This window comes from Electrophorus electricus, chromosome 1 (assembly GCF_013358815.1).
Source record: "Electrophorus electricus isolate fEleEle1 chromosome 1, fEleEle1.pri, whole genome shotgun sequence".
Classification (NCBI taxonomy): domain Eukaryota; kingdom Metazoa; phylum Chordata; class Actinopteri; order Gymnotiformes; family Gymnotidae; genus Electrophorus; species Electrophorus electricus.
In genome coordinates this window covers 35,278,800-35,303,799 of record NC_049535.1, presented here as the reverse complement: position 1 = coordinate 35,303,799, position 25,000 = coordinate 35,278,800, and the positions used below count along the sequence as shown (strand labels likewise).

The window sequence follows — 25,000 nt, the reverse complement described above, 5'->3', positions numbered from 1 at the left end:
GTTCACCTACCATTAGGTTTGGTCACAGGACGGAGTATTTAAACCACACGTCTGACGAACGCGAGGAAACACAGCACTGACGACGTGCATGAAGTCTCAGTCTGAACAGGGGCCTGTGTTTCTGTCCTCACCATGACAACGTAGTACCTGTTTGTGAGTTATCCAGTCATTGGCTATTGGATATTGATTGGCGGCTTGTTTAAGGCGTCTGCCATGGCTTCACTGGTGGTGGCCCAGCGGGATCTTGGTTGCCATGCAACAGAGGTCATTCACCTGGAGGAGGGCGTGAATTCAGACAGTGGGGAGGCTACAGAGTTCTGGAAGCTTCTGGGAGGAAACACCTATCGCAGAGGTTGGTCAGAAATTCTTCCTTCTAAAATATTCATAACCTGTTCTTATGCTTTCTAACACATTATTTACGTTTGTTTGTTTGTATATTTGCGCGCGTGTGTGTGTGTGTGCGTCTGAACACAGGTCATTCTGATGACGATGAACAGTATGAGACAGCTATTTCAGAGTCGAACTGCATCTACAGGCTCCAGGGAGACAGACTCCTCCCACATGGGCAGGGCTGGGCCTCTGTGCCACACCTCTCTCTCCTAAGCTCCTCCCAGGTGACCCCACCCCCTGCACGCACACACAGTCGCTGTAGCTTTAATGAGCTGGTAGCGTGAATACATGTCTGCAGTGTGGGCAGTTTCACTGCTTTACTGCTATTTTGTAATGATTTTTTTCCTTTGTGATTTTTCCTTCTCAGACTCTGTTATTGGATTTTGGCAGTGAGCTCTACCTGTGGCATGGGAAAGACGTTGCCCCCGGCGACAGAAAACTGGCGCTGGAGCTGGCTCATCAGGTGTGGGGCGGGGCTTATGACTACAGGAACTGCAGGATTAACCCTCTTGACCCCTTAGACACCAGTGCCCAAATTCAAAGGTGAGTAACACACCTTAACGACAAGTTCTAAACAAAGAAATATTGCTATATCTGTGCGTGTGTGTGTGCTTGTGTGTGTATGTGTGTGTGTGTGTGTGTGTGTGTGTGTGTGTGTGTGTGTGTGTGTGTGTGTGTGTGAGTTCAGACAGGGTACGGGGCGTCCAGCCTGGGCTCTGTTTGGCTGTGTCTTTGAGATGACTGAGACAGTTCTCTTCAAGCTGAAGTTTGCTGATTGGTCTGAGCAGAGGGGCGGGAACCAGGAGCACACTACTGCTCCCATCCATGGGGTGGTGCAGGTGAGCTGGTGAGCGCATGCTTTCAGTAATGGGCAAGAATACACATGGACCAGTGCGCCGTCGATGTAAGCAGAAAATGTTGTCCATAGTATGTGTGTTCAAGTCATACATGACACAGTAGTTCATCTCTGAAAAACGTGTCATACATGACACATTAGGTCATGACCCTTCACACACACCTGTGACCTCTGCAGTGCTGCCTGAAAGAACAGTGGTGAGTTGTAATGGTTGGTCTCTCTTCATCCCCCCAGACTCCTCTTCCTGCAACTTGTCCTTCTGCTGAGTGGTCATGTGACGCCAAAGCCCTGCTTGCTGGAAGGTGTGTCACAGGGGCGGGGGCTATCTTTCTGGACGGTGTAGATATGCAGAGAGGCCGTGACACGGTCACCCTTAGCGACGGTCGTCAGGCGGCGCTCAGCACTGTTTCTGTGGAGAGTTGGCGTGTTGGTAAGGGAGAGGAGCGGAGAATGTCTCCAGAGAGCACTGGACAGCTGCACCACGCCGCAACATACGCTGTGCGCTGGACATACCGGCTTAGTGCCACGGGTGAGTGTGTGTGTGAGTGGGCGCTTTGTGGGTGTGTGTGGGTGGGGGTGTGTGTGAGTGGGTGAGGTGTGTGTTAAAACATATTCTATGTAGAAGATTGTTTAAAAGAAGTTGTTAACAAACAGTAGTTTTTCAGTATTCAATTAACAATTTAAAGCTTCTGTAAGTAGTTTATTAAAAAGCCCCGTTCAGCTAACCAGCCTTTATACTTTAATAGATGTCATAAATGCAAACCCTGAGAGGTGAAAAGATTCTGTCACTATTTAATCAGCAGCTAGGGAGGGGCATAGGAAAAGGTTTGATAGCTTTAAAATACTGAAAATACATTAGACAAGATTTATCTGCATATGTTCATCTGTGTGTGTGTGTGTGTGTGTGTGTGTGTGTGCGGGTCTGTGCGTGTGTGTGTGTGTGTGTGCATATGTGTGTGTGTGTGTGTGTGCATATGTGTGTGTGTGTGTGTGTGTGTGTGTGTGTGTGTGTAAACAGTCGATCAGATTGCCACTGGGGACTTCCTGGAGAAGTCTGCACTGTTCATCTGGCAGGGACGCCACTCGCAGGTCGAGGGGCAGGACTTGTCTTCACAACTGACCAATAAGAATGAGCCTCAAGAGATTGTAACAGAGGGGGAGGAGCCAGCATGCTTTTTGCAGCTGTTCCAGGGAGGGCTGGTAATACACAGGGAGAAGAGCAGTAACCGTGCAGGTGAGTAGGCCCCGCCCCTAACAATAAACCACTTAGACATTATACAGCCTTAACAGACTTCTCTGTTAGCATGTGAAGACAGTGTAATGTTAAGATCTTAACAGAAAGTACAAATTCAATGTCCTCAAAAACGCGCGTGTGTGTGTGTGTGCGGGTCTGTGTGTGTGTGTGTGTGTGTGTGTTTGATTGCGCGCGTGTTGTTTTCAGGAGGCTGGCGTCTGTTCTGTGTGAGAGGCGCTGTGTGTGTGGAGGCCAGCCTGTTGGAGGTGGTGTGCTGTACCTCCAGCCTCCGCTCCCGTGGCTGTCTGCTCCTCCTCAACAGTCAGCAGGGGGCGCTGTTTCTGTGGCATGGCTGCAAGTCCCCTGCTAGTGCACGTCAGGTTGCCAAGCACACCGTCCAACAGCTCACACACACGTAAGAGTCGCACCTCACGCTCACGCTTAAGAGCAAATTACAGTGCTATGTAAAGCTGAAGCTTCATAAGTGCCAAACTGAGAGAGAAACATTTTTTGTCTTTATTACTTACTTACATGACTCTCGGCTAATGGAAAAAGCTGTCAGGCACGTCCATCCTGGGGACCATGTCCCTGTCCAAAATAGAGGGCAGATGGGGCCTTGCTGAACTGTATAGGTGCTGTAGATGTTACCGTGTGCCTCGTGTCTCTGGCAGCGGTAAAGGTTCTGGAGTAGAGAGCAGGTCCACCAATCCTACAACCTTCTCAGGTCTTTAGTTCATTGCTGTTGTTAATTGTGTTGACCTTTGATTTAAAGCCTAACGGATCAGACGTCAGGAGGTAAAGTGTGCCGTCTTAGAAGAGACTCGTTTCACTCTTTTATTGTGTTTTTAAAAAAAATTGATACACATCAGGAATGTGTGGAGGGCTGTTGTCCATTATGTCTAATTTGCATGATTTTAAATATGATGAATATGTATTAGGCACCCTCCTGAGATGGGGCTGACGAGTGGCCACGGTCTGATTATTAAAGAGGTGGAAGAAGGTGGGGAATCATCAGACTTCTGGGACGCTATTGGGCCACCAGACAGGAAGTCCTACGACTGCATGCTACAAGGTAGCCCTCTGAAATGTGTTGCGTTATGGCGCAGATGAACTGAGATCCGTCTGGCCATCACCAGTCCAGTCGGGTGTCTCGATGTGTCCTGCGTGTGTCTGTTCAGATCCTGGCAGGTACAACTTCACCCCGCGCCTGTATCACCTGAGTGCTCGAGCAGGAACCTTCAAAGGGGAGGAGCTTCTGAGCCGGTCACGTGCACCTGGGGTTGTCATGGCGATGCCATTTCATCAGCAGTGTTTATACTGTGTGCCACAGCCAGGTGAGAGAGACTGAGCTGCTCATGAGCACCACACAGTAAACACGTTCAGCACGTTGTCACCTGTTCATGATTTTGCAGTGAATACACGCATATAAAATGTAAACAATTGCAGTATTTTGGATAGTACACACACTTTATAGTAATGCACACACTTTATAATAACACACACACTTTATAGTAATGCACACACTTTATAATAATACACACACTTTATAGTAATGCACACTTTATAGTAATACACACTTTATAATAATACACACACTTTATAGTAATGCACACTTTATAGTAATACACACTTTATAATAATACACACACTTTATAATAATACACACACTTTATAGTAATACACACACTTTATAATAATACACACACTTTATAGTAATACACACTTTATAATAATACACACACTTTATAGTAATGCACACTTTATAGTAATACACACTTTATAATAATACACACACTTTATAATAATACACACACTTTATAGTAATGCACACTATAATAATACACACACTTTATAGTAATGCACACTATAATAATACACACACTTTATAATAATACACACACTTTATAGTAATGCACACACTTTATAATAATACACACACTTTATAGTAATGCACACACTTTATAATAATACACACACTTTATAGTAATGCACACACTTTATAATAATACACACACTTTATAGTAATGCACACACTTTATAATAATACACACACTTTATAGTAATACACTTTATAATACACACACTTTATAGTAATGCACACAATTTATAATAATACACACACTTTATAGTAATACACACTTTATAATAATACACACACTTTATAGTAATACACACTTTATAGCAATGCACACACTTTATAGTAATACACAATTTATAATAATACACACACTTTATAGTAATACACACTTTATAATAATACACACACTTTATAGTAATACACACTTTATAATAATACACACACTTTATAGTAATACACACTTTATAATAATACACACACTTTATAGTAATACACACTTTATAATAACACACACACTTTATAGTAATACACACTTTATAATAATACACACACTTTATAGTAATGTACACACTTTATAATAATACAATTTATAATAATACACACTATAGTAATACACACTTTATAATAATACATACACTTTATAATACACACTTTATAGTAATGCACACACTTTATAATAACACACACACTTTATAGTAATACACACTTTATAATAATACACACACTTTATAGTAATGTACACACTTTATAATAATACAATTTATAATAATACACACACTTTATAGTAAAACACACTTTATAATAATACACACATTTTATAATCATACACACACTTTCATATTGGCCCTTGTAAGCCTAAATCACTCTCAATCTCTCTCTCTCTCGCTTTAAAATAATACACATAACACTTTAAAATGTAACACATTGTATAATAGTACACACATTTTAGAATAGTACACCCCTTTATAATACACACTTTATAGTAATACACTTTATAATAATACACACACTTTGTAATAATACAAACACTTTAATATAATACACATTTTATAATGGTACACACACTTTATAATAGTACACATACTTTATAATAGTATACACACTTTAAAATAATACACACATTTTATAATAATACACACTTTATAATAGTACACACACTTTATGATAAAACACACATTTTATAATCGTACACACACTTTCATATTGGCCCTTGTAAGCCTAAATCAGTCTCACTCTCTCTCTCTCGCTTTACATTGGAGGCTTAAATAAAAAATATCTCTCTCTCTCTCTCTCACGCTCTCTCGCTCTCTCTCTCCCTCTCTCTCTCCCTCTCTGTCTCTCTCTCACTCTCTCTCTCTTTCTCTCCCTCTCTCTCTCTCTCCCTCCCTCTGTCTCTCTCTTTCTCCCTCTCTCTCATCTCTCATTCCCTTTCTCCACCTCTCTCTCCTGTAGCTCTGTTCTTGTTGGATAACTCTCTGGAGGTGTACCTGTGGCAAAGCAATGCCATGGTGGACTCACAGCGCCCCCACTGGAACAGGGAGAGAAAATGCGCCATGCAGACTGTCCTTCAGTACTGCAGAGGTGAGAGAGAGAGAGAGACGGAGACGTGTGTGTGTAATACAGACGTGTAATACACGTGTGTGTGTGTGTAATACAGACGTAATGATCGCACTTGTGTGTAATACATGATCACGTGTGTGTGTGTAATACAGACGTGTAATACACGTGTGTGTGTAATACAGACGTAATGATCGCACATGTGTGTAATACATGATCACGTGTGTGTAATACAGACGTGTAATACACGTGTGTGTGTGTAATACAGACGTAATGATCGCACTTGTGTGTAATACATGATCACGTGTGTGTGTGTAATACAGACGTGTAATACACGTGTGTGTGTAATACAGACGTAATGATCGCACATGTGTGTAATACATGATCACGTGTGTGTGTAATACAGACGTGTAATACACGTGTGTGTGTAATACAGATGTAATGATCGCACGTGTGTGTAATACATGATCACGTGTGTGTGTAATACAGACGTAATGATCGCGCGTGTATGTAATACAGACGTAATCACGCGTCTTTGTAATAGACGTAAAGATCACGTATGTGTGTAATACAGACGTAATGATCACGCGTGTGTGTAATACATCACGTGTGTGTGTGTAATACATGATCATGCGTGTGTAATACAGACGTAATGATCATGCGTGTGTGTAATACAGATGTAATGATTACGCATGTGTGTAATACAGATGTAATGATCACGCGGGTGTGTGTAATGATCATGTGTGTGTGTAATACAGATATAATAATCATGCGTGCGTGTAATACAGACGTAATGATCGCATGTGTGTGTAATACAGACGTAATGATCACGTGTGTGTAATACAGACGTAATGATCCCGCGTGTAATACAGATGTAATGATCACGCGTGTGTGTAATACAGATGTAATGATCACGCGTGTGTACAACAGACATAATGATCACGCATTTTTGTAATAGACGTAATGATCACGTATGTGTGTAATACAGACGTAATGATCACGCGTGTGTGTGTAATACATGATCACGCGTGTGTAATACAGATGTAATGATCATGCATATGTGTAATACAGATGTAATGATCACGCGTGTGTGTAATACAGACATAATGATAACGTGGGTGTGTTTAATACATGATCATGTGTGTGTGTGTAATACAGATGTAATGATCGCGCGCGTGTGTGTAATACAGATGTAATGATCACGCGAGTGTGTGTAATACAGATGTAATGATCACGCGGGTGTGTGTAATACATGATCATGTGTGTGTGTGTAATACAGATATAATAATCATGCGTGCGTGTAATACAGACGTAATGATCGCGTGTGTGTAATACAGACATAATGATCACGTGGGTGTGTGTAATACATGATCATGTGTGTGTGTGTAATACAGACGTAATGATCACGCGGGTGTGTGTAATACATGATCGTGTGTGTGTGTAATACAGATGTAATGATCGCGCGCGTGTGTAATACAGATGTAATGATCACGCGGGTGTGTGTAATACAGACGTAATGATCACGTGGGTGTGTGTAATACAGACAGAAACCCCACGAGGCCTCCTGCTGCTTACCTCATCAAGGAAGGGGCGGAGCCTCTAACCTTCACTAATGTCTTCCCTTCCTGGGAGAAACCAGCCACAGAGGTCAGTAAGACTTCATCGTCATTACTATGACAACCACCACTTATATGTTCACCATTAGGGTCACAATCAGGGTCATCATTGTCTGAATATGAGTTTATATGAACAAAACTGAAGTGTTTGTCTGTGTGTGTGTGTGTGTGTGTGTGTGTGTGTGTGTTACAGCATGCCTCATCTGTGCAGAAGACACTGATATTAGTGCAGGACGCTCTGGAGTTGCTTGGGGAAACTCACCTCAGTGTCCAGGACCTGCTGAAGAGACCAGAGGGAGTGGACGCCCAGGACGTCCAGGTGGGCTCATACCTGTCAGAGCAGGATGTCCAGGTGAGTCTCTATTAGTTTAATACTCACCTTAGTGTAATATGTGGTATTCTTATAAACACAATTACTCACCTTAGTGTGTGTATTCACTTATAAACAGACTCACTGTAATGTAATGTGTGGTATTCTTACAAACACTCACTGTAGTGTAATGTGTGTAAATCTTATGGGCTGTACAGTTAAATGTGTCTAAATCCTTTATTTGGTTACAGTGGCACAAGGCCTTATTACCCAGACAGAACATGGTGGACAGACCTGGATCTGTTTTCTTTGGTTTACCAAGTGTGTGTGTGTGTCAGAGAGGATGATATTTCTTTTGTTTCTAGATGAGTCGGTCAGTAGTTCTCTGTTCTCTTTACTGTAAAGGAGATCAAAATGCTTTTTTAAAATTAATTTAATTTGTTTTTTGTTTCAGGTGATTTTGTGAATAAACAACTCTGTCAACTCTGCAACAACTAAACCTGACGAAGAGCAAGGGACTGTATTGAACTAGGCTTAGAAACACTACTGAACAGGACTACTGAAAGAGGACTACTGAAACAGTACTGAAACAGTACTACTGAAGCAGGACAACTGAAACAGTACTAAGGCAGGACTACTGAAAGAGGACTACTGGAACAGGACTACTGAAACAGTACTACTGAAGCAGGACAACTGAAACAGTACTGAAGCAGGACTACTGAAACAGGACTACTGGAACAGAACTGAAGCAGGACTACTGAAACTGGACTATTTTAAACATCCCTGTAATCAACAACAAAAAAATATTTTACATAGAACATTTGGTATTGACTAAAAAGGTTTAATGTTTAATGTTCTTCTAATATGTAAAACCTAGCAACCAATTTGTGTGTGTGTGTGTGTGTGTGTGTGTGTGTGTGTGTGTCTGTAGGTCATTTGAGTGTGGCCATTAATGCATATCCACTGGTTTTGGCTGTCTCTCTCTCTCTCTCTCCCTCTCCCTCTCTCTCTCTCTCTCTCTCTCTCTCTCTCTCTCGTTTCTTGCTCCAGCTACAGGGTAAACATGTGAATGAAATGAGATTGCGTGCTTATTTTTCTCAACCTGGAAATGAATCAGGAACCTGAAAATCAACCTGGAAATGGATCTGATGGATCTTAATTCATGTTTAACAGACATAATATAAATTCAATTCAATAAATTAAACCTTCAATAAATTCAATTCCATACACTCAATTTACTCCATGAAACTTTAATGTAGCATCACATATGAATTAGGAAGGCAGTGGTTCGACCACACGCAAAAACCACAACAAACAGAAAGATCAAGACATCAGCCCCCAACGTTTGCCCAGTTGGTCAGCTGGTGTCACATGATCAGTCGTACTGAACTCTGACCTGGGGAAATGCTTTAAGCTTCATAGGCATAACAAACAACACCACACTGTTACGAAGTCAAAATTGAAGTACGTGTGACAAATGTAATAACTGTGTGTGTGTGTGTGTGTGGTGGTTACACTGATGACAGCTGAAGGGGTAGTTGGTGCTTTAATGAGTTTTTGGTGTGTTGTCAGTAGTTACGGTGTAAGGTTTATATATATAACTACAAACTGATGTGTTTAATATACATTAACTGTAGTATTAAGTAGTATTATTTGGAATGGTTAAAACATTTTTAGTGCCTGTGCTAATTTCTGGCTTACTGTTGTGTGTGGTGTGAGAGAGAGAGAGAGAGAGAGAGAGAGAAGAGAGAGAGAGAGAGAGAGAGAGAGAGAGAGGGTGTGATTAGTGTGGTTAATGTGAGATTTAAATTAAATTGATCTGACCCAGGTCCATAATTAGAACCCACTGATGTTAGATGGATATAGAGAACTGTGTGTGTGTTAATTTAATTAGTTTCAGTGGTCCAGTGTTGAATGGTTTGATGATCCAGTACCGTGGGTGTATCAGTACAATCCAGTACAATTGGTTCATCAAAACAGCTAAAAACAAAAACATTTATAAATACTGAACATATCAAAACTCTATATATCACACATTTACTATAAATCTGTACTGTGTATACACACATTCAGTATATCTGTGCTGAAGATAAAAATTAATACAGTGATACATTTTTGCATGTACTGAAGTTGGTGTACTGAAGGTCCTGTACTGAAGCTGGACTACTGAAGCTGGTGTACTGAAGCTCCTGTACTGAAGCTGGTTTACTGATGCTGGTGTACTGAAGCTGGTTTACTAATGCTCCTGTACTGAAGCTGGTATACTGAAACTGGAGTACTGAAGCTGGAGTTCTGATGTTGGTGTACTGAAGCTAGTTTACTGATGCTCCTGTACTGAAGCTGGAGTACTGAAGCTGGCGTACTGAAGCTCCTGTACTGAAGCTGGAGTACTGAAGCTGGTGTACTGAAGCTGGTTTACTGATGCTCCTGTACTGAAGCTGGAATACTGAAGCTGGAGTACTGAAGCTGGTGTACTGAAGCTGGCGTACTGAAGCTCCTGTATTGAAGCTGGAGTACTGAAGCTCCTGTACTGAAGCTGACGTACTGAAGCTCCTGTACTTTGAAGGAAACTTCACTGAACTTTTGCCTTAAGTCTAAAATAACGAGAGCAGCTAAAATAAAAGCTCTTAATATGCATATGAATTTATATATGAAAAAGTGTTTCCCTCCTGCCTGATATCTTATTTTTTTGCATGTTTATCACACTAACATTTATTTAAGTGCGACAAACATGCAAAAAAATCAGATCATCAAACAAATGTAAATATTAGACAACAATAACACAAGTAAACAGAAAATGCAGTTTTTAAATGAAGGTTTTTATTATTAAGGGAAAAAAATCCAAACCTACATGGCCCTGTGTGAAAAAGTGATTGCCCCCCTGTTAAAACAAATTAACTGTGGTTTATCACATCTTTGGAAAGCTGAGTTCAATTTCTCTAGCCACACCCAGACCTGATTACTGCCACACCTGTTCTCAATCAGGAAATCACTTAAATAGGACCTGCCTGACAAAGTGAAGTAGACCAAAAGATCCTCAAAAACTAGACAGCATGCTGCGATCAAAAGAAATTCAGGAACAAATGAGATACAAAGTAACTGAGATCTATCAGTCTGGAAAAGGTTCTAAAGCCATTTCTGAAGCTTTGGGACTCCAGCGAACCACAGCCAGAGACCTTATCCACAAATGGCCAAAACATAGAACAGTGGTGAACCTTCCCAGGAGTGGCCGGCCCACCAAAATTACCCCAAGAGCGCAGCGATGACTCATCCAAGAGGTCACAAAAGACCCCACAGCAACATCCAAAGAACTGCAGGCCTCACTTGGCTCAGTTAAGGTCAGCGTTCATGACTCCACCATGAGAGACTGGGCAGAAATGGCCTGCATGGCAGAGTTCCAAGACAAAAACCACTGCTGAGCAAAAAGAACATAAAGGCTCGTCTCAGTTTTGCCAGAAAACATCTTGATGATCCCCGAACTTTTGGGGAAAATACTGACGAGACAAAAGTTGAAATTTTTGGAAAGGTGTATGTCCATTACATCTGGTGTAAAAGTAACACAGCATTTCAGAAAAGGACCATCATACCAACAGTAGAATATGGTGGTGGTAGTGTGATGGTCTGGGGCTGTTTTTCTGCTTTAGACTTGCTGTGGTAAATGGAACCATGAATTCTGCTGTCTACTAAAAAATCCTGAAGGAGAATATCTGGCCATCTGTTTGTGACTTCAAGCTGAAGTGCACTTGGGTTCTGCAGCGGACAATGATCCAAACACACCAGCAGTCCACCTCTGAATGGCTTAAGATCCTTCATTTAAAAACTGCATTTATGTTTACTTGTGCTATCTTTGTCTAATATTTACATTTGTTTGGTGATCTGAAACATTTAAGTGTGACAACATGCAAAAAATAAGATATCAGGAAGGGGCAAACACTTTTTCACACCACTGTGTGTGTGTATATAATATGAATATACATGAGTATATGAAGTAGATATCTAATTGTGATTGCCATTGTAACAGAAGCAAGAGAAAGTGGTTGTGTGTGCTGCCATGATATCCTTTTCCATGCAATGCTGTGCGATTTAGTCACATACGCCTTGCATGTATGTGTGTGTATATATGTGAGTGTATGTATATACGTGTGTGTATATGTGAGTGTATGTGTGCGTGTGTATATATATATATGTGTATATGAGAGTGTAGGTATATACATGTGTGTATACGTGTGTGTGTCTATATATGAGAGTGTAAGTATATACATAAGTTTGTGTGTGTGTGTGTATGAGAGTGTAGGTATATACGCATGTTTGTGTATGTGTGTGTGTGTATGAGAGTGTATGTATATACGCATGTTTGTGTATGTGTGTGTGTGTATGAGAGTGTATGTATATACGCATGTTTGTGTATGTGTGTGTGTGAGAGTGTAGGTATATACGCATGTTTGTGTATGTGTGTGTGTGTATGAGAGTGTTTGTATATACGCATGTTTGTGTGTGTGTGTGTGTATATGTGTGTGTGTGTGTGTGTGTGTGTGTGTGTGTGTGTGTGTATATGTGTGTGTGTGTGTGTGTGTGTGTATATGTGTGTGTGTGTGTGTGTGTGTGTGTGTGTGTGTGTGTGTGTGTGTGTCAGATAGCCTGCTCTCTCTCGGGCAGCCCTCTCTCAGGTTCAGAGGCCAGGGCTGCCTCCCTCAGCACGACCATGTGATCCTCGGCTGCGTGCAGTGATTGGTCAATCCAGTCGAGGCTGCCAGACATGTGGCAGGCGTTCCGGGTCACCAGCACCAAGTGGCTGACCGACAGCAGCAAGGCGGTGGCCCTAATGGGACAATATTCAGCAAACGCCGTCCGCTGAGTGAATGCAATAATGTATCTGGGTATCGCACACCATGGCATCTTTAAATCAGACAAATCTAGAGCTAACAGTGATTGTAATGTTAATGACACATTAGTAATGTTACTGACAGTGTTAATAATATTAATGACAGTTACAGTAATGCTAATGACAATGTTAGTAATGTTTATGACACATTAGTAATGTTAATGACAGTGATTGTAATGTTAATGACAGTTACAGTAATGTTAATGACAATGTTAGTAATGTTAATGACAGTTATAGTAATGTTAGTGACAGTTAGTAATGCTAATAACAGTTAATGACAGTAATGTTAATTACAACCAGCATCATTTCAGAAGCAGAATGTGGCCCCAGATGTGTGTTGATATGTGTTCAGATGTGTTGTGTGTTGATGTGTTCAGATGTGTTGTGTGCTATGTCTTCAGATGTGTGTTGATATGTTCAGATAAATGTTGATGTGTTCAGATGTGTCTTGATATGTGTATTGATATGTGTTTGTGTTCAGTTGTGCATTAATGTGTGTTGATGTGTTTGTGTGTTCAGATGTGTAATGTGTGTTATGTGTTTTTGTTCAGATGTGTGTTGAGGTGTTGATATGTGTGCTGATGTGTTCAGATGTATGTTGATGTGTTCAGATGTGTGTTGATATGTGTTCAGATGTGTGTTGTGTTTATATGTGCTTAGATGTGTATTGATATGTGTTCAAGATGTATGCTATGTGTTGATATGTGTTCAGATGGGTGTTGATATTTGTTCAGATGTGTTGTGTTTATATGTGCTCAGATATGTTGAATATGTGCTCAGATATGTGTTGAGCAGCTTTGACATTGCTAATGTAGCAGACCTCAGCACATGCAGTACAGGTCAGAGGTCAGCAGCGAGGGTTCAGGTAGTTACCGGGCATCAAGCAGGATGGGGTCCAGTGGGGGATACATGGACCGCACCACATCGTCCACCCTGGGAAGTCATGGGTACTTATTTTATTAACATTTATTTTTAATTCTCCACAGCATAATAATCTCCTTGATTCACAAATGGGCTTCAAAGCACAATACAGTTCAATGGTTTAGAAGCAACGCTAATATGAAAATTGTAGTTTTTCAGTTACAGATAACAGTGTTAATTAACACAAGAAACATGAAACAAAAGATTTTCAACACACTGATATTTAATTTCCCCCTTCTTAAATTCTACACCCACCAAAATATTCTCCTCTAACAGGCTGACATCAGAACTGGGGAACATGTGAATTTACACATTTATCCAGATCTTCCTTTGGCCAATCCTGTCATAATTACTAAAACCTTAATCTAAGAGGATCAATCCCATTAATCTCTGCATTTTCAAAACATCCTCTACAAACAGGGATTCCCACTTTAATTGTAAGCAGAGTCTCAGGCTGTCCGGTATTCCCTATACAGGCTGGACTGATGAGGGATCCAGAGGTTCCTGATGACAGTTTTCCATAGAACACACACTGCTATTTCTGTTGTAGGGGTGTTCTGGATTGTTCTCCTGTTGGCTAGCTAACATCTACCCAAATGCTCTCGGTTTGACAGATAATACTCATTACAGCAAATCACTTTTGTAAACACAGAAAAACTGGAGATTAATCATCTCCATAGTATCCATTTCTATGAATATGACAGTAATCAAGTTTTGTTGTTTTTTATTTGTATACCTCGGGCTTATGCGTTTGGCCACTGTGATGATGTCACTAAGGCTGGTCGGAGCCTTCACCTTTGCTCCAGAGCCCATCGTCATGGCAACAAGTTTCTCTGTCAGGGTGTGACAAATCTGTATGCAAGCAAAACCATTATCTGAATAAAGCAGTCAGGAAGCAGCCAATCTGAAGTACAACTGAGGCGTGACACACGCGTGATTACCGTGGCCTCTTGGGTGGAGGCAAAATTACCTTCAGGATGGAGATACAATGAGAGACTAACCCTCTGGGGAAGAGACAGACAGAGAGCGTTAGGCAATCACAGATCTGAGGAAAAGCCTCGTCTATAATTATCATCGAGGCCCCCGGAGGCGATGAAGTGGACGTACGAGGCGTCCTCGATCCACTCCTCGTTGTCCAGGATGGCCTCTATGTGCGGGTTGGTAATGACCACGTCGTCTAGCTCCATCTCTGAGGGCTCACTCTGGGTCTCCATAGCTCCTATCAGATCCACCGTGGGTCTGAGGTGGGGGTCAGGTCAAAGTCAGGTCACCTCGCGCCTTCCCATGATTCACCGCAGTGAGTGTACTCGCGTACTCACCTGGAGCCGAGATGGCGCAGCATGGCAGGCGGACGACAGTAGCGATGGCGACACACCACAAGCAGCGCTACCAACGAGGCCAGGAAGATGGAAGCCAGCACCCCGATGGCCACCATCACCACCGTCTCCATGACGACTGCGAGCTCGGACGCTTTAGCGGGTGTGGAGGGCTGAGATCAGAGTTCATCTAAGGGAACAGTGGTTGGCTTTACTACACGCAGCAAGTCAATGATGAAGAGGTTTTTTTTCCTAAGGTGCAAGTACACTAATAAGAAATTCTATCCAAAAAAGGAACAGACACATCAAATCTACGCTTGTTCCAACATATTTTAAAGGACAGTAATCTGTTTCAGAAGACTGACTCAGTGAAGATCAAGAAGAGAGAAACCCTGCAGACTATAAACAAACAGCCAAAGGCCGTGAACCAGCAGTCGCAAAGCTGACGTCCTCGGCAGGTTCTCTTGGGGTACGGTGCAAAACTGCTCCAAGATTTGGAACTTGAAACCTTTCAGGTGTTTTTGATCTTTTGGAGCATCATAATGGCAGGTGGAGTCTGAAACCATCACACTGCACTTCTTGTGTCTGAATTATAAAGATCACAATGATTCGCCATTTGTCTGGATTATGAAGATTTATCACAACAATTTCATCACTTCTCTGGATTATAAAGATCTACCACAATGATTTAATCTCAGTAGAATAGCTTTAGAAGAGTCTGCTTGAATACTGTGTCCTAAAAACAAGCAAACCATTTGCCAAAATGTCAGTGTTGGCCTTTAAACACACAAACAAGGGAGAAAAATCTAAAAAATAAACACACAGGTCTTAATCAAACACATATCATAACTAACAAACACGTTGTGATCTATGTGTTAGCCCCTGTGGGTCATGGACTAGTCAAGTAACTGCTTTCAGATAAAGGTAAGAAGTAATTATTCCATAAGCACTATTGTCTTTATTTGAAAGATCTGTGTTGCATCAAAGTATATTTTAGAAAGCAGTTGAAAACAAATGTGTGTGTGTGTGTGTGTGTGTGAGAGAGAGAGAGAGTGACGTAGTGAAGGTGGGGTATTTGTGCTTTTGAGTTGATCAGGGCTACGCCTAGCACACCTTTGGTAATTATTAAGCTTCCTCACAGTCCTGGTGTTTGCTGGTGTGTGTACAGACTCTACACACACTGAACAGCGTGTAGTGTGTGCCGTACATGCCGTACAACTCCACCTAATCAGACACTTTAAGAGACCCCTATGATTTGACTCAGTGCGGCAGATGGTTTAGTGCCATTTCTAACATATTTCTGCTATGTGTTTGAGTACGCTGCTGAAGGCGTGGGCAGCTCACGTGAAAGGTTGCTGACCCGTTACTCTGGTAATGCGTAGCCTTGACAAAGAACAGCCAGCTCACATGGACGTGTGCCTCGTCTTGTCGTTTTTAGGAGGCCGTTTGAGCCCACCAGACAAATGGGCAAATTAGAGGTGAGCCGTTATTTACATGTACAAATTTACATTCACTGACCATGTTTTTGAAAGAGAGACATATGCCACAGAACTGCAGTTTATGAAGACTTGCTGCTTTACTTATTTACGAAATCAGGACGGTATCGTAATGTTGTTGTTGTTTAAATCGGATGTATTGGAGTGGTTCTGACTGTGCGATCCTGGGGGTCCTGGTCCGTCACACGTCTACCACCCGGACCGTGTTTTCCTCCAGAACCACACACCCCGCCTCACAGTCCATAGGGACAGAACCACACACCCCGCTTCACACTCCAGAACCACACACCCCGCCTCACACTCCATAGGGACAGAAGTCGTGATGATGGGCTTCCTTATCTCCCTGGAGTCAAGACCATGAGGCACAAAGAATTTCAACTATGCGCATTTCAGCACACAGCTGCCCCCACAAAGCCCCCACCAGACACCCGCGTGCACTACTGCGTAAATGTACACGACCGACACCAAACGCGTGGAAGACCACGCTGCGTACCTCCTTGTGACGCTGATGTAAGGGTGCACAACTCACTGCGCTTGGAGACTCTTTAATTACTTTGTTCAGAAGGTCACGGAGTGATGACCTCCGGTTGTGTGCAGTTGGTTTTGTGTAAGTCGCATAGCTGGTAACTTTTACTACAGAGTAAAATGTATAAGCTCATGCATCTGTCTGGAAGGGCCTTTATATGGGCCGTTCTTGAGTGTTTGTAAATGCGTGTGCTTTTTGTGGCCTACTGCTACTCCAGCTGAAGAACTAACCATTGCAGCAGTCTTCGTAAACACTTCAGACACTTTTTTCTGAAACCCCTGCTTTTCCATGAGGAAATAAGCCTCAATTACCATAATCATCTGATTAATTTCGGAGACCCCTGTGACACCCACTGCCACGTGTTTACGTGAACACACAACATCAGATTAGCTGTGAGTTTGTGTGAGGGATAGAACGGTGTTTTATGTAATTTGCTCGGTTGTTTAACACGATGTATGTTACGTTAATGCTTTAAACATAACTGTTGAAAACAAGACAAGGACGCACCCAGGTCCAGTTCAGAACGTTTAGCTGGAGCCTCCTAAGGAGAGATATCGACGTGAGAATCGCGATGATTTCTTCTACCCTACAACAGTCTGTGATATTTAAAGCTCAGCACTGTGTCTTTCCATAAGCGATTATACTAATTCAGTCGACTATCTTTTGCGCGCTCTCTCTCTCTCTATGTGTGTGTGTGTTTGTGTGTGTGAGAGAGAGAGAGAGAGAGAGAGAGAGAGAGAGAGAGAGAGAGAGAGAGAGAGAGAGTAAAAGCACCCATCTATAGAAAGTTTTAAATGATTTCTCCGTCCTGGCACACAGCGCGCAGGTCTGAGGTGCAGAGCCAACACCCGATATCCGACCGCTCCGTAACCAAACGAAACTGCACAGATGTGCAGATGTCAACCGCATTCACGCCCGGTGCGCTGGGACGTGCCGTGTTAGGATCGTGGAACAAACACCACAGCCGACTGGGCCACGAGAACCGCCCACGCCCTCCACACTAGTGTCAGGGTGGCATCTTTATAAAAACACCTCAGCTGGTTTCATTCTTATAATGAGGCTCACAGTTTCTTCCATTAGTTTAAAAGCCCACGTGTGCACACTCTAACAATAGTTACAGCTTTCACGTGCATTTGAAAACATGTTTTCACAACATTATAAGACATTTCTACACCTTGGAGAGTGCGCGCATTACCTTTGCGGTTGGGTCTCACGTCTTACCTGTACTCGCTCATCTCCGTTTGATCCGCGAAACAAAGCCCTTGCTGGCGCGTGCGGGTGGAGACGGCGCGGAGAGCTCCAAAATGGGAGCGCGCACGCGGGGCTCCTTCCGCGAGCGGCCGCGCCTGGTGAGGTGGACACGAGCGAACTCCGCTCCCTGCTGCGGCGCGCGGGAGCAGCGCGCTGTGCCGCCAGGTGTCATGAGCGAGCGAGAATAGCGTGCCTCGGGTAGACTCACGAGCCTTTACACCATCAATTACGCTATGCTCATCGTCAAACTCTCGTGCTTGTTTTGTGTCTGCCAGCTTTAAAGAACAAATTACATTGTTTTCTCTGATTTGGAAAAAATGACTCTCACGTCTCCCCTCTTTATTTGATGTTTCTTAAGTTTAAAGCGTGCAACTAATAGTTCAGTAGAATGTAAGAAATCTATGCTACCTGAACAGCCACTGGGACATTTGCAAATAATATAAACAAACAAACAAACAAAACAAAACACCTCAAACAAATAACAAACAGGTAGTGGGACTGAAACCATCCATGTCTGCATCTGTCAGAAGTTCCACTAATGACACTTTGGCCCCTGCGTGTGTTACTGTAGGGTTTGTAGGGTTGGTGTGTGTTACTGGAGGGTTTGTAGGGTTGGTGTGTGTTACTGGAGGGTTTGTAGACTTGGTGTGTGTTACTGAAGGGTTTATAGGGTTGGTGTGTGTTACTGGAGGGTTTGTAGGGTTGGTGTGTGTTACTGGAGGGTTTGTAGGGTTGGTGTGTGTGTTACTGGAGGGTTTGTAGGGTTGGTGTGTGTTACTGGAGGGTTTGTAGGGTTGGTGTGTGTTACTGGAGGGTTTGTAGGGTTGGTTACACACACACACACACACACACACACACACACACACACACACACACACTTTTGTATTTGACACATACGGACTGAACTATATAAATGTTTTTAATATGAACCAATAACATAATGCATCAAATAACCATATTATTGGAACCATATTATTATTCTTTTTAATTGGTGTATATGGCATATGTCATTTTTATACCATTTTAGAGTCATTTTGCTTATATGGATAGTGATAGTAAAATAAGCCCCCAAAAGGACAAATGCAACGATGATTTAGAAACAAAGTACGTTTCGCCCTACAATCTTTAAAAGGAGAGTGAATCCTGTGGAGATCAGAGCACTGCTCTCACTGTTCTAGTTTTAGTCATAAACAGAGTATCACCCTGTTTTAAAGGATTTGAAGACCCCCCAAATGAAGGTATTTCAGTGGCCATTGGCTGTGTTTTGTGGTTTGTATGCAAACATACACGAAATGTTGATCACAGGCCTAATAAGTGAATCATCTTTACAGTACATCTGGCTTCCAGAGATTCGAGATTAGTGAGTGCCTGTGAGAATCAGAATTACCCTATTACCCAATTAACAGATACCAGCGTTCAAACCCGACGCACTGGGAGCACAGCGGCTGCTTCCAAACCACGCTTACATATGGCAGCAAACTGCAGTGAACCATGGGACACGCGCACTCAACAGAGCCGACTGCAAGTGGACTTCTGTAATAATAACTGCAGTCAGGGAGGACAAATGTCATTTAATGGCAATTTCACTAACACTCATAAAAATGCAGGTGCCATCTGGAACCAAAGAAGATTCCTTGTAACGGTCCCTCACACAAGCCAGTCCTGGTTGCCAGAAGAACCGTGCAGTGAACTTATTCTTTAAATAATTATTTTGGTTAGTGCCACAAAGAAAAATATTTGGAAAAGAAATTGCATAAAAGATATAAAATATGCTACTCAATTCAACAAGTTGAGTGTAATGATATGCAGTCAAGAAAGCTTGACTGAATTAAAGGTTTCTTTCAGATAGCAGCGTTGAGTGGAGATGGCAGGTTATGAGCAGAGTTTCTCCTGAAAAGCCCCGCAGCCTGTGTTAGGGCGAGAATGAGCTGGAGTGAAGCGCATAGCACGAACAATTGAAGAAGCACTGGGGCATGAGCTAACGGGAGGATGAGAGAGGGAGGGAGCGAGAGAGAGAGAGAAAGAGAGAGAGAGGGGGAGCATGGGCGAAATGAGAAAGTTTGAAGCAGGTGAGAGGAGTGTGGGGTGATCTCTGAACTCTGGTGGAGTGTAATGCACAGGGCTGTCTCAGAGCCGAGACAGCTAGAGCAGACAAATAAACGAGATGGAGGGAGGGAGGGAGCGAGAGGGAGTGAGAGAGAAAGAGAGAGGGGGGGAGGAGAGAGAAAGGGAGGGAGAGAGAGAGGGAGGGAGGGAGGGAGAGAGAGGGAGGGAGGAGAGAGAGAGAGAGACCAGAGTTTAGCTATAGACAAGAGCAGACAGATATATTAGAACAGAACCTGTGATACTGTGGTACTTGTATGTGGTACTGTCTTCTTGACAGTGAAAGATTTGAAAACACATGTGAAGCTTTTGCACAAAAATACAAAATCTGGTCACACATTTCAATGACACACAAACACATACAAACGTCTTATTTGTCAAAATATCCAATACATGTTATTATTTGTTTTGGATTCTTTTATCCAAAACAACTTACAATTATGACTGAGTACAACTTGAGTAATTGAGGGTTAAGGGTCAACTTGGCAGTGGTGGGACTTGAACTGGCATCTTTCTAATTATCATAATAATAATAAAAGTGTGTATACTGTATATATATACTATACGTACACACATTACAGTATATAGACACTGTACAGGGTGTATACTGTATATATACACTATACGTACACACATTACAGTATATAGACACTGTACAGGGTGTATACTGTATATATACACTATACGTACACACATTACAGTATATAGACACTGTACAGGGTGTATACTGTATATGTTGGTATTTATTGCTTTGTTCTTCATCTGTATTTGTGTGTTACTTCTGTTTATCTGTAAATTCTTCTGCAATACAATATTATTTTGTCCTGTCAATAAAGACAAATGCATTTGAAGTGTTTCGATCTGTGTCTGGTCCCAGTGCCGCATGCTGTGTGTTGCGTGGGGACAGCTTGTGTAATCACATGACCTACAGGAAGTGCTTGGTCATGGTTGAGCTACAGGGTACCCAATGAAGAGTGTGTGCTTGTGTGAGTGTGTATCTGTTTGTGTGTGTGGGGGGGGGCGGGAGTTGCCTTGAGAGATTTTGATTTTACCGGGTTTACAGTATAAACCACATAAAGCGTTTATGGTGAAGTTTCATCATGAGAGGACCAGAACATGCGTGTCTTTACTTCCCGATGTTTTATTGGTTGTTGGCCAACTGCATGTGTAATCTCTGTAGTTACCGACTGCTTACATGCACTCATGCGGGGTAATTAGCCTGTCGCTGGTGTGTGTGTGGTACGGACGTCCCCTCACAACGCCCTGATGATGTACTGACCTGCTTTCCTCTGAATAAAACGTTACAGCCACCATGGCTCACTGAGCTGTCGTGGAAACTACTTCTGTTCAGGAAATAAAGTCTGCCACCTTCAACCAGCAACAAACAGCTGTTCTGAGTACTTGTGATTAGTTAACACTCTCTTTCTGAATACTTGTTATTGATTAACACACTCTTGCGAGTACTTGTGATTGGTCACACTCTGTTCTGAGTACTTTTAATTGGTTTAACACGGTTTATTTTCATTAACAACAGCAGTGGTTCAGTTTTTTCACATTTTTCTCGTGTTCTTGTACTCTGAAGTCAGAGTCATTATACTTAATAAGACCTAGTGATGTAATGATAGACACTTTTTCCTCAGTGAAGAAAGAGATTGCTGAGAGAAATGACTATGCAGTCCTAGCCAAATGAACATTACTGTGATGGCCTCTTATGCCATGTATAATAATGAGTGAATAGCAAATTTACAGCAGAATGTAGAACACTTGTGGTGCTCACAGTATGGGGGGATATGTGTGTGTGTGTGTGTGTGTGTTGGTCTTGGGGCTTAGTGATAGTTGAAGGCAGACAGACTGTATTCAGACACAAACTTAATTCTCCTGTGTGTTGTCCATTTCAGGAGCTGCTCCTCTCAATATCCTGGCATGTATGTGTGTTTGTCTGTGTGTGTGTGCCCTGTTGCATGAAGAGATAGTGTGTGTCCAGATCGACAAATCTTGTCTGGGATGTGATAGCGCAGTAGATAATCAACTCTGAGCAGGTACTGCTGATACACACACATACATACTCACTCACGTTCTAATGCAGGGAATACACATGCACACACATGCGTGCACACACACACACACACACACACACACACTACTGCAGGGATGCATGTATGCAAGCATACACACAAACACACACACACACATCAGTTACATGGCATCAACTATATTGTATATACACAAATATTTTACAAAAAAGCTTCAATGTAACTCTCAAAAAAGAAACATTGTAGGTACAAAGAAAAATATTTCACAGCTGTTTTTAAATATTTTTTTTTTAACAAAGCTCCACTGAGAATGCATGAGAGAGAGAGAGAGAATTGGTACAGGAATTGGTGAATGTTGCATATCTTTACAAAATGTAAAAGTTTTTTAAAAGTTGTAAAATCTATAGGTATAGAACTGTGGCATTAAAGTGTAGTTTCTAGTGTTTAGTTACTTCAGGATATTGCAAAGTCAGTAGAATGCAGTCTAGTGACTGGAACCGAAGCTCTTTAAAATAACTGTGGTGTCTGAAAGTTATGATCAAAACTGCATTTACGAATATGTTCAGATTGCTGTAGAATACCCCCCCCCCAGTGTCTGATCTTCTCCCCAGTGTCTGATCTTCTCCCCAGTGTCTGATCTTCTCCCCAGTGTTTGATCTTCTCCCCAGTGTCTGATCTTCTCCCCAGTGTCTGATCTTCTCCCCAGTGTTTGATCTTTACTCCAGTGTCTGATCTTCTCTCGTGTGTCTGATCTTCTGTCATGTATCTGACCTTTAATCTTGGGTCTGATCTTCTCTCATGTTTCAGCGTAGATCAGGAAGTGGGGAGAGCAGCGGATTAAACACGACCTCACGACCTCTCTTCACTTTCGCCTTTAGAAAGGCAGGAGAGGCCTGCATGTCTCGGCACGGTACCTGCCTCGCGCTTGGTCTGTCTGCACGTTTATGTCTGAGAGCTTTAATTCACCCATTATTTTCTATTCTCCTATGTGGCAGAGTCTGGCTGATGACGTGCGTAAACAGAGCATAAAGGAAGAGGAAAATCCAATTACTGGTCTGCCTGTTATCGTGTGTGTGAACACCACTTAAACTTAATCTCATAATAATAATATTAATCATTATTAGTATAATAAGTAAATAAGTTTATTTATATAGCACCTTTCACAGACTCAAGGTCACTCTACAATAACAATAAAGATGATGAAAAAATAGAGAAAAGTTGTGATGTGAACGAGGAAACAGAAGAGACGAATGTTGACAGGCCCTTACCTGCAGTCTGTATGGATTTTTAAGCTCACAGTGTATAATTGTGATGTGTAACCATGTGGGCGAACTATTGTGTAAATATGGAAATACTGACCCAGCTACTCACTGCATAATCACTGTAACGCTGCTGCTGGCCCGAGTGCCGCAGAGCGCGGGACAGGACGCACACACTCCCGTGACAACGTGAAACATTTAATGACATAAAACACACACAACAAGGGTGGCACTCACATTTCACACTGACGGAAAACATGACTGTACGCTAAACGTTAAACACACATTAACATACGATTACACAAAACCCTGTACGGCTAGAACAAACAGGGCTGACGCAGATGGAGCGACAATGACCAACATAGGGAGCACACACAGGGGTTTAAATAGACACCAGACATTAATGTTCAACCCTGCACACGTGTGTGCAATCCCGGGGGCGTGGTTACAAAAACCAACACGGCACATGTGGATCCCCCTGCACGCGGAGCGCCGGATCACGTGACTTATGGTGGAGGAGCAGTCCCTGACACACTGTAAACTCTCATTATACTCACATTACACTCACATTACACTCACATTATACTCACATTACACTCACATTACACTCACATTATACTCACATTACACTCACATTTGACTCACATGGCACATATGCAGGTGGTCAAATTTATACTCACATTACATTCACATTTATACTCACATTACACTCACATTTATACTCACATTACACTCACATTTATACTCACATTATACTCACACTGCACTCACATTTATACACCACATTATACTCACATTATACTCACTATATACTCACATTACACTCACATTTATATTCACATTACACTCACATTTGACTCACATTACACTCACATTTGACTCACATGGCACATATGCAGGTGGTCAAATTTATACTCACATTACACTCACATTATACTCACATTTATATTCACATTACACTCACATTTATACTCACTGTATACTCCCTGTATACTCACATTACACTCACATTATGCTCACATTTATACACCACATTATACTCAATGTATACTCACATTACATTCACATTATACTCACATTACTCTCACATTATACTCAAATTTATATTCACTGTATACTCACATTACACTCACATTACACTCACTGTATAGTCACATTTATACTCACTGTATACTCACATTACACTCACTGTATTAGTCACATTAATACTCACTGTATACTCACTTGTACACTCACATTACACTCACTGTAAACTCACTGTATAGTCACATTACACTCACTGAATACTCTCTAATAAACCTTTCTGTCTAGTATAGTCTCACAGTTACTAATATGTAAGGATTTAAAAATCAATACAGCTGAACATAATGATGGATAGTTTGTGTTTCGGTA

The 25,000-nt window shown here is 42.0% G+C and overlaps 2 protein-coding genes across 6 annotated transcripts in view; one reads left to right on the top strand and one right to left on the bottom strand.

The window, feature by feature from the left end:
• Positions 1 to 9,055, top strand: part of svilc (supervillin c) — a 36,067-nt gene extending 27,012 nt beyond the window's left edge. For 4 of the 5 annotated variants that reach the window (XM_035528912.1, XM_035528908.1, XM_035528896.1 and 1 more), the window contains exons 18-30: positions 205 to 352; positions 475 to 614; positions 758 to 933; positions 1,079 to 1,229; positions 1,481 to 1,775; positions 2,265 to 2,480; positions 2,688 to 2,895; positions 3,419 to 3,552; positions 3,659 to 3,814; positions 5,791 to 5,919; positions 7,439 to 7,542; positions 7,705 to 7,863; positions 8,872 to 9,055. In XM_035528912.1, coding sequence (XP_035384805.1) covers positions 205 to 352; positions 475 to 614; positions 758 to 933; positions 1,079 to 1,229; positions 1,481 to 1,775; positions 2,265 to 2,480; positions 2,688 to 2,895; positions 3,419 to 3,552; positions 3,659 to 3,814; positions 5,791 to 5,919; positions 7,439 to 7,542; positions 7,705 to 7,863; positions 8,872 to 8,946 — 2,091 coding nt within the window. In that variant the 3' untranslated portion in view covers positions 8,947 to 9,055. Of the gene's footprint in view, positions 1 to 204; positions 353 to 474; positions 615 to 757; positions 934 to 1,078; positions 1,230 to 1,480; positions 1,776 to 2,264; positions 2,481 to 2,687; positions 2,896 to 3,418; positions 3,553 to 3,658; positions 3,815 to 5,790; positions 5,920 to 7,438; positions 7,543 to 7,704; positions 7,864 to 8,275 lie in introns of all 5 variants that reach the window. The other variant, XM_035528920.1, reaches the window with a different exon arrangement.
• A 3,383-nt stretch (positions 9,056 to 12,438) lies between these two features.
• tmem98 (transmembrane protein 98) lies at positions 12,439 to 18,262 on the bottom strand. Its single transcript, XM_027028282.2, has 7 exons — positions 18,184 to 18,262; positions 14,944 to 15,130; positions 14,732 to 14,863; positions 14,595 to 14,628; positions 14,361 to 14,476; positions 13,577 to 13,636; positions 12,439 to 12,640 (listed from the first exon to the last, which is right to left on the bottom strand). Exons 2-7 carry the CDS (start codon positions 15,072 to 15,074, stop codon positions 12,451 to 12,453), a joined length of 663 nt encoding a protein of 220 aa, XP_026884083.2. The 5' UTR covers positions 15,075 to 15,130; positions 18,184 to 18,262; the 3' UTR covers positions 12,439 to 12,450.
• Between the last annotated feature and the right edge of the window lie 6,738 nt (positions 18,263 to 25,000).

Bases quoted from the DNA above. Each gene is read 5' to 3' on its own strand.
- tmem98 (XM_027028282.2), bottom strand. From the start codon at position 15,074: ATGGAGACGGTGGTGATGGTGGCCATCGGGGTGCTGGCTTCCATCTTC. The intron at 14,629-14,731 runs GTACGTCCACTT...TCTCTTCCCCAG, and splicing joins GAGTGGATCGAGGACGCCTC to AGGGTTAGTCTCTCATTGTA. The intron at 14,477-14,594 runs GTAATTTTGCCT...GCTTGCATACAG, and splicing joins ATTGTATCTCCATCCTGAAG to ATTTGTCACACCCTGACAGA.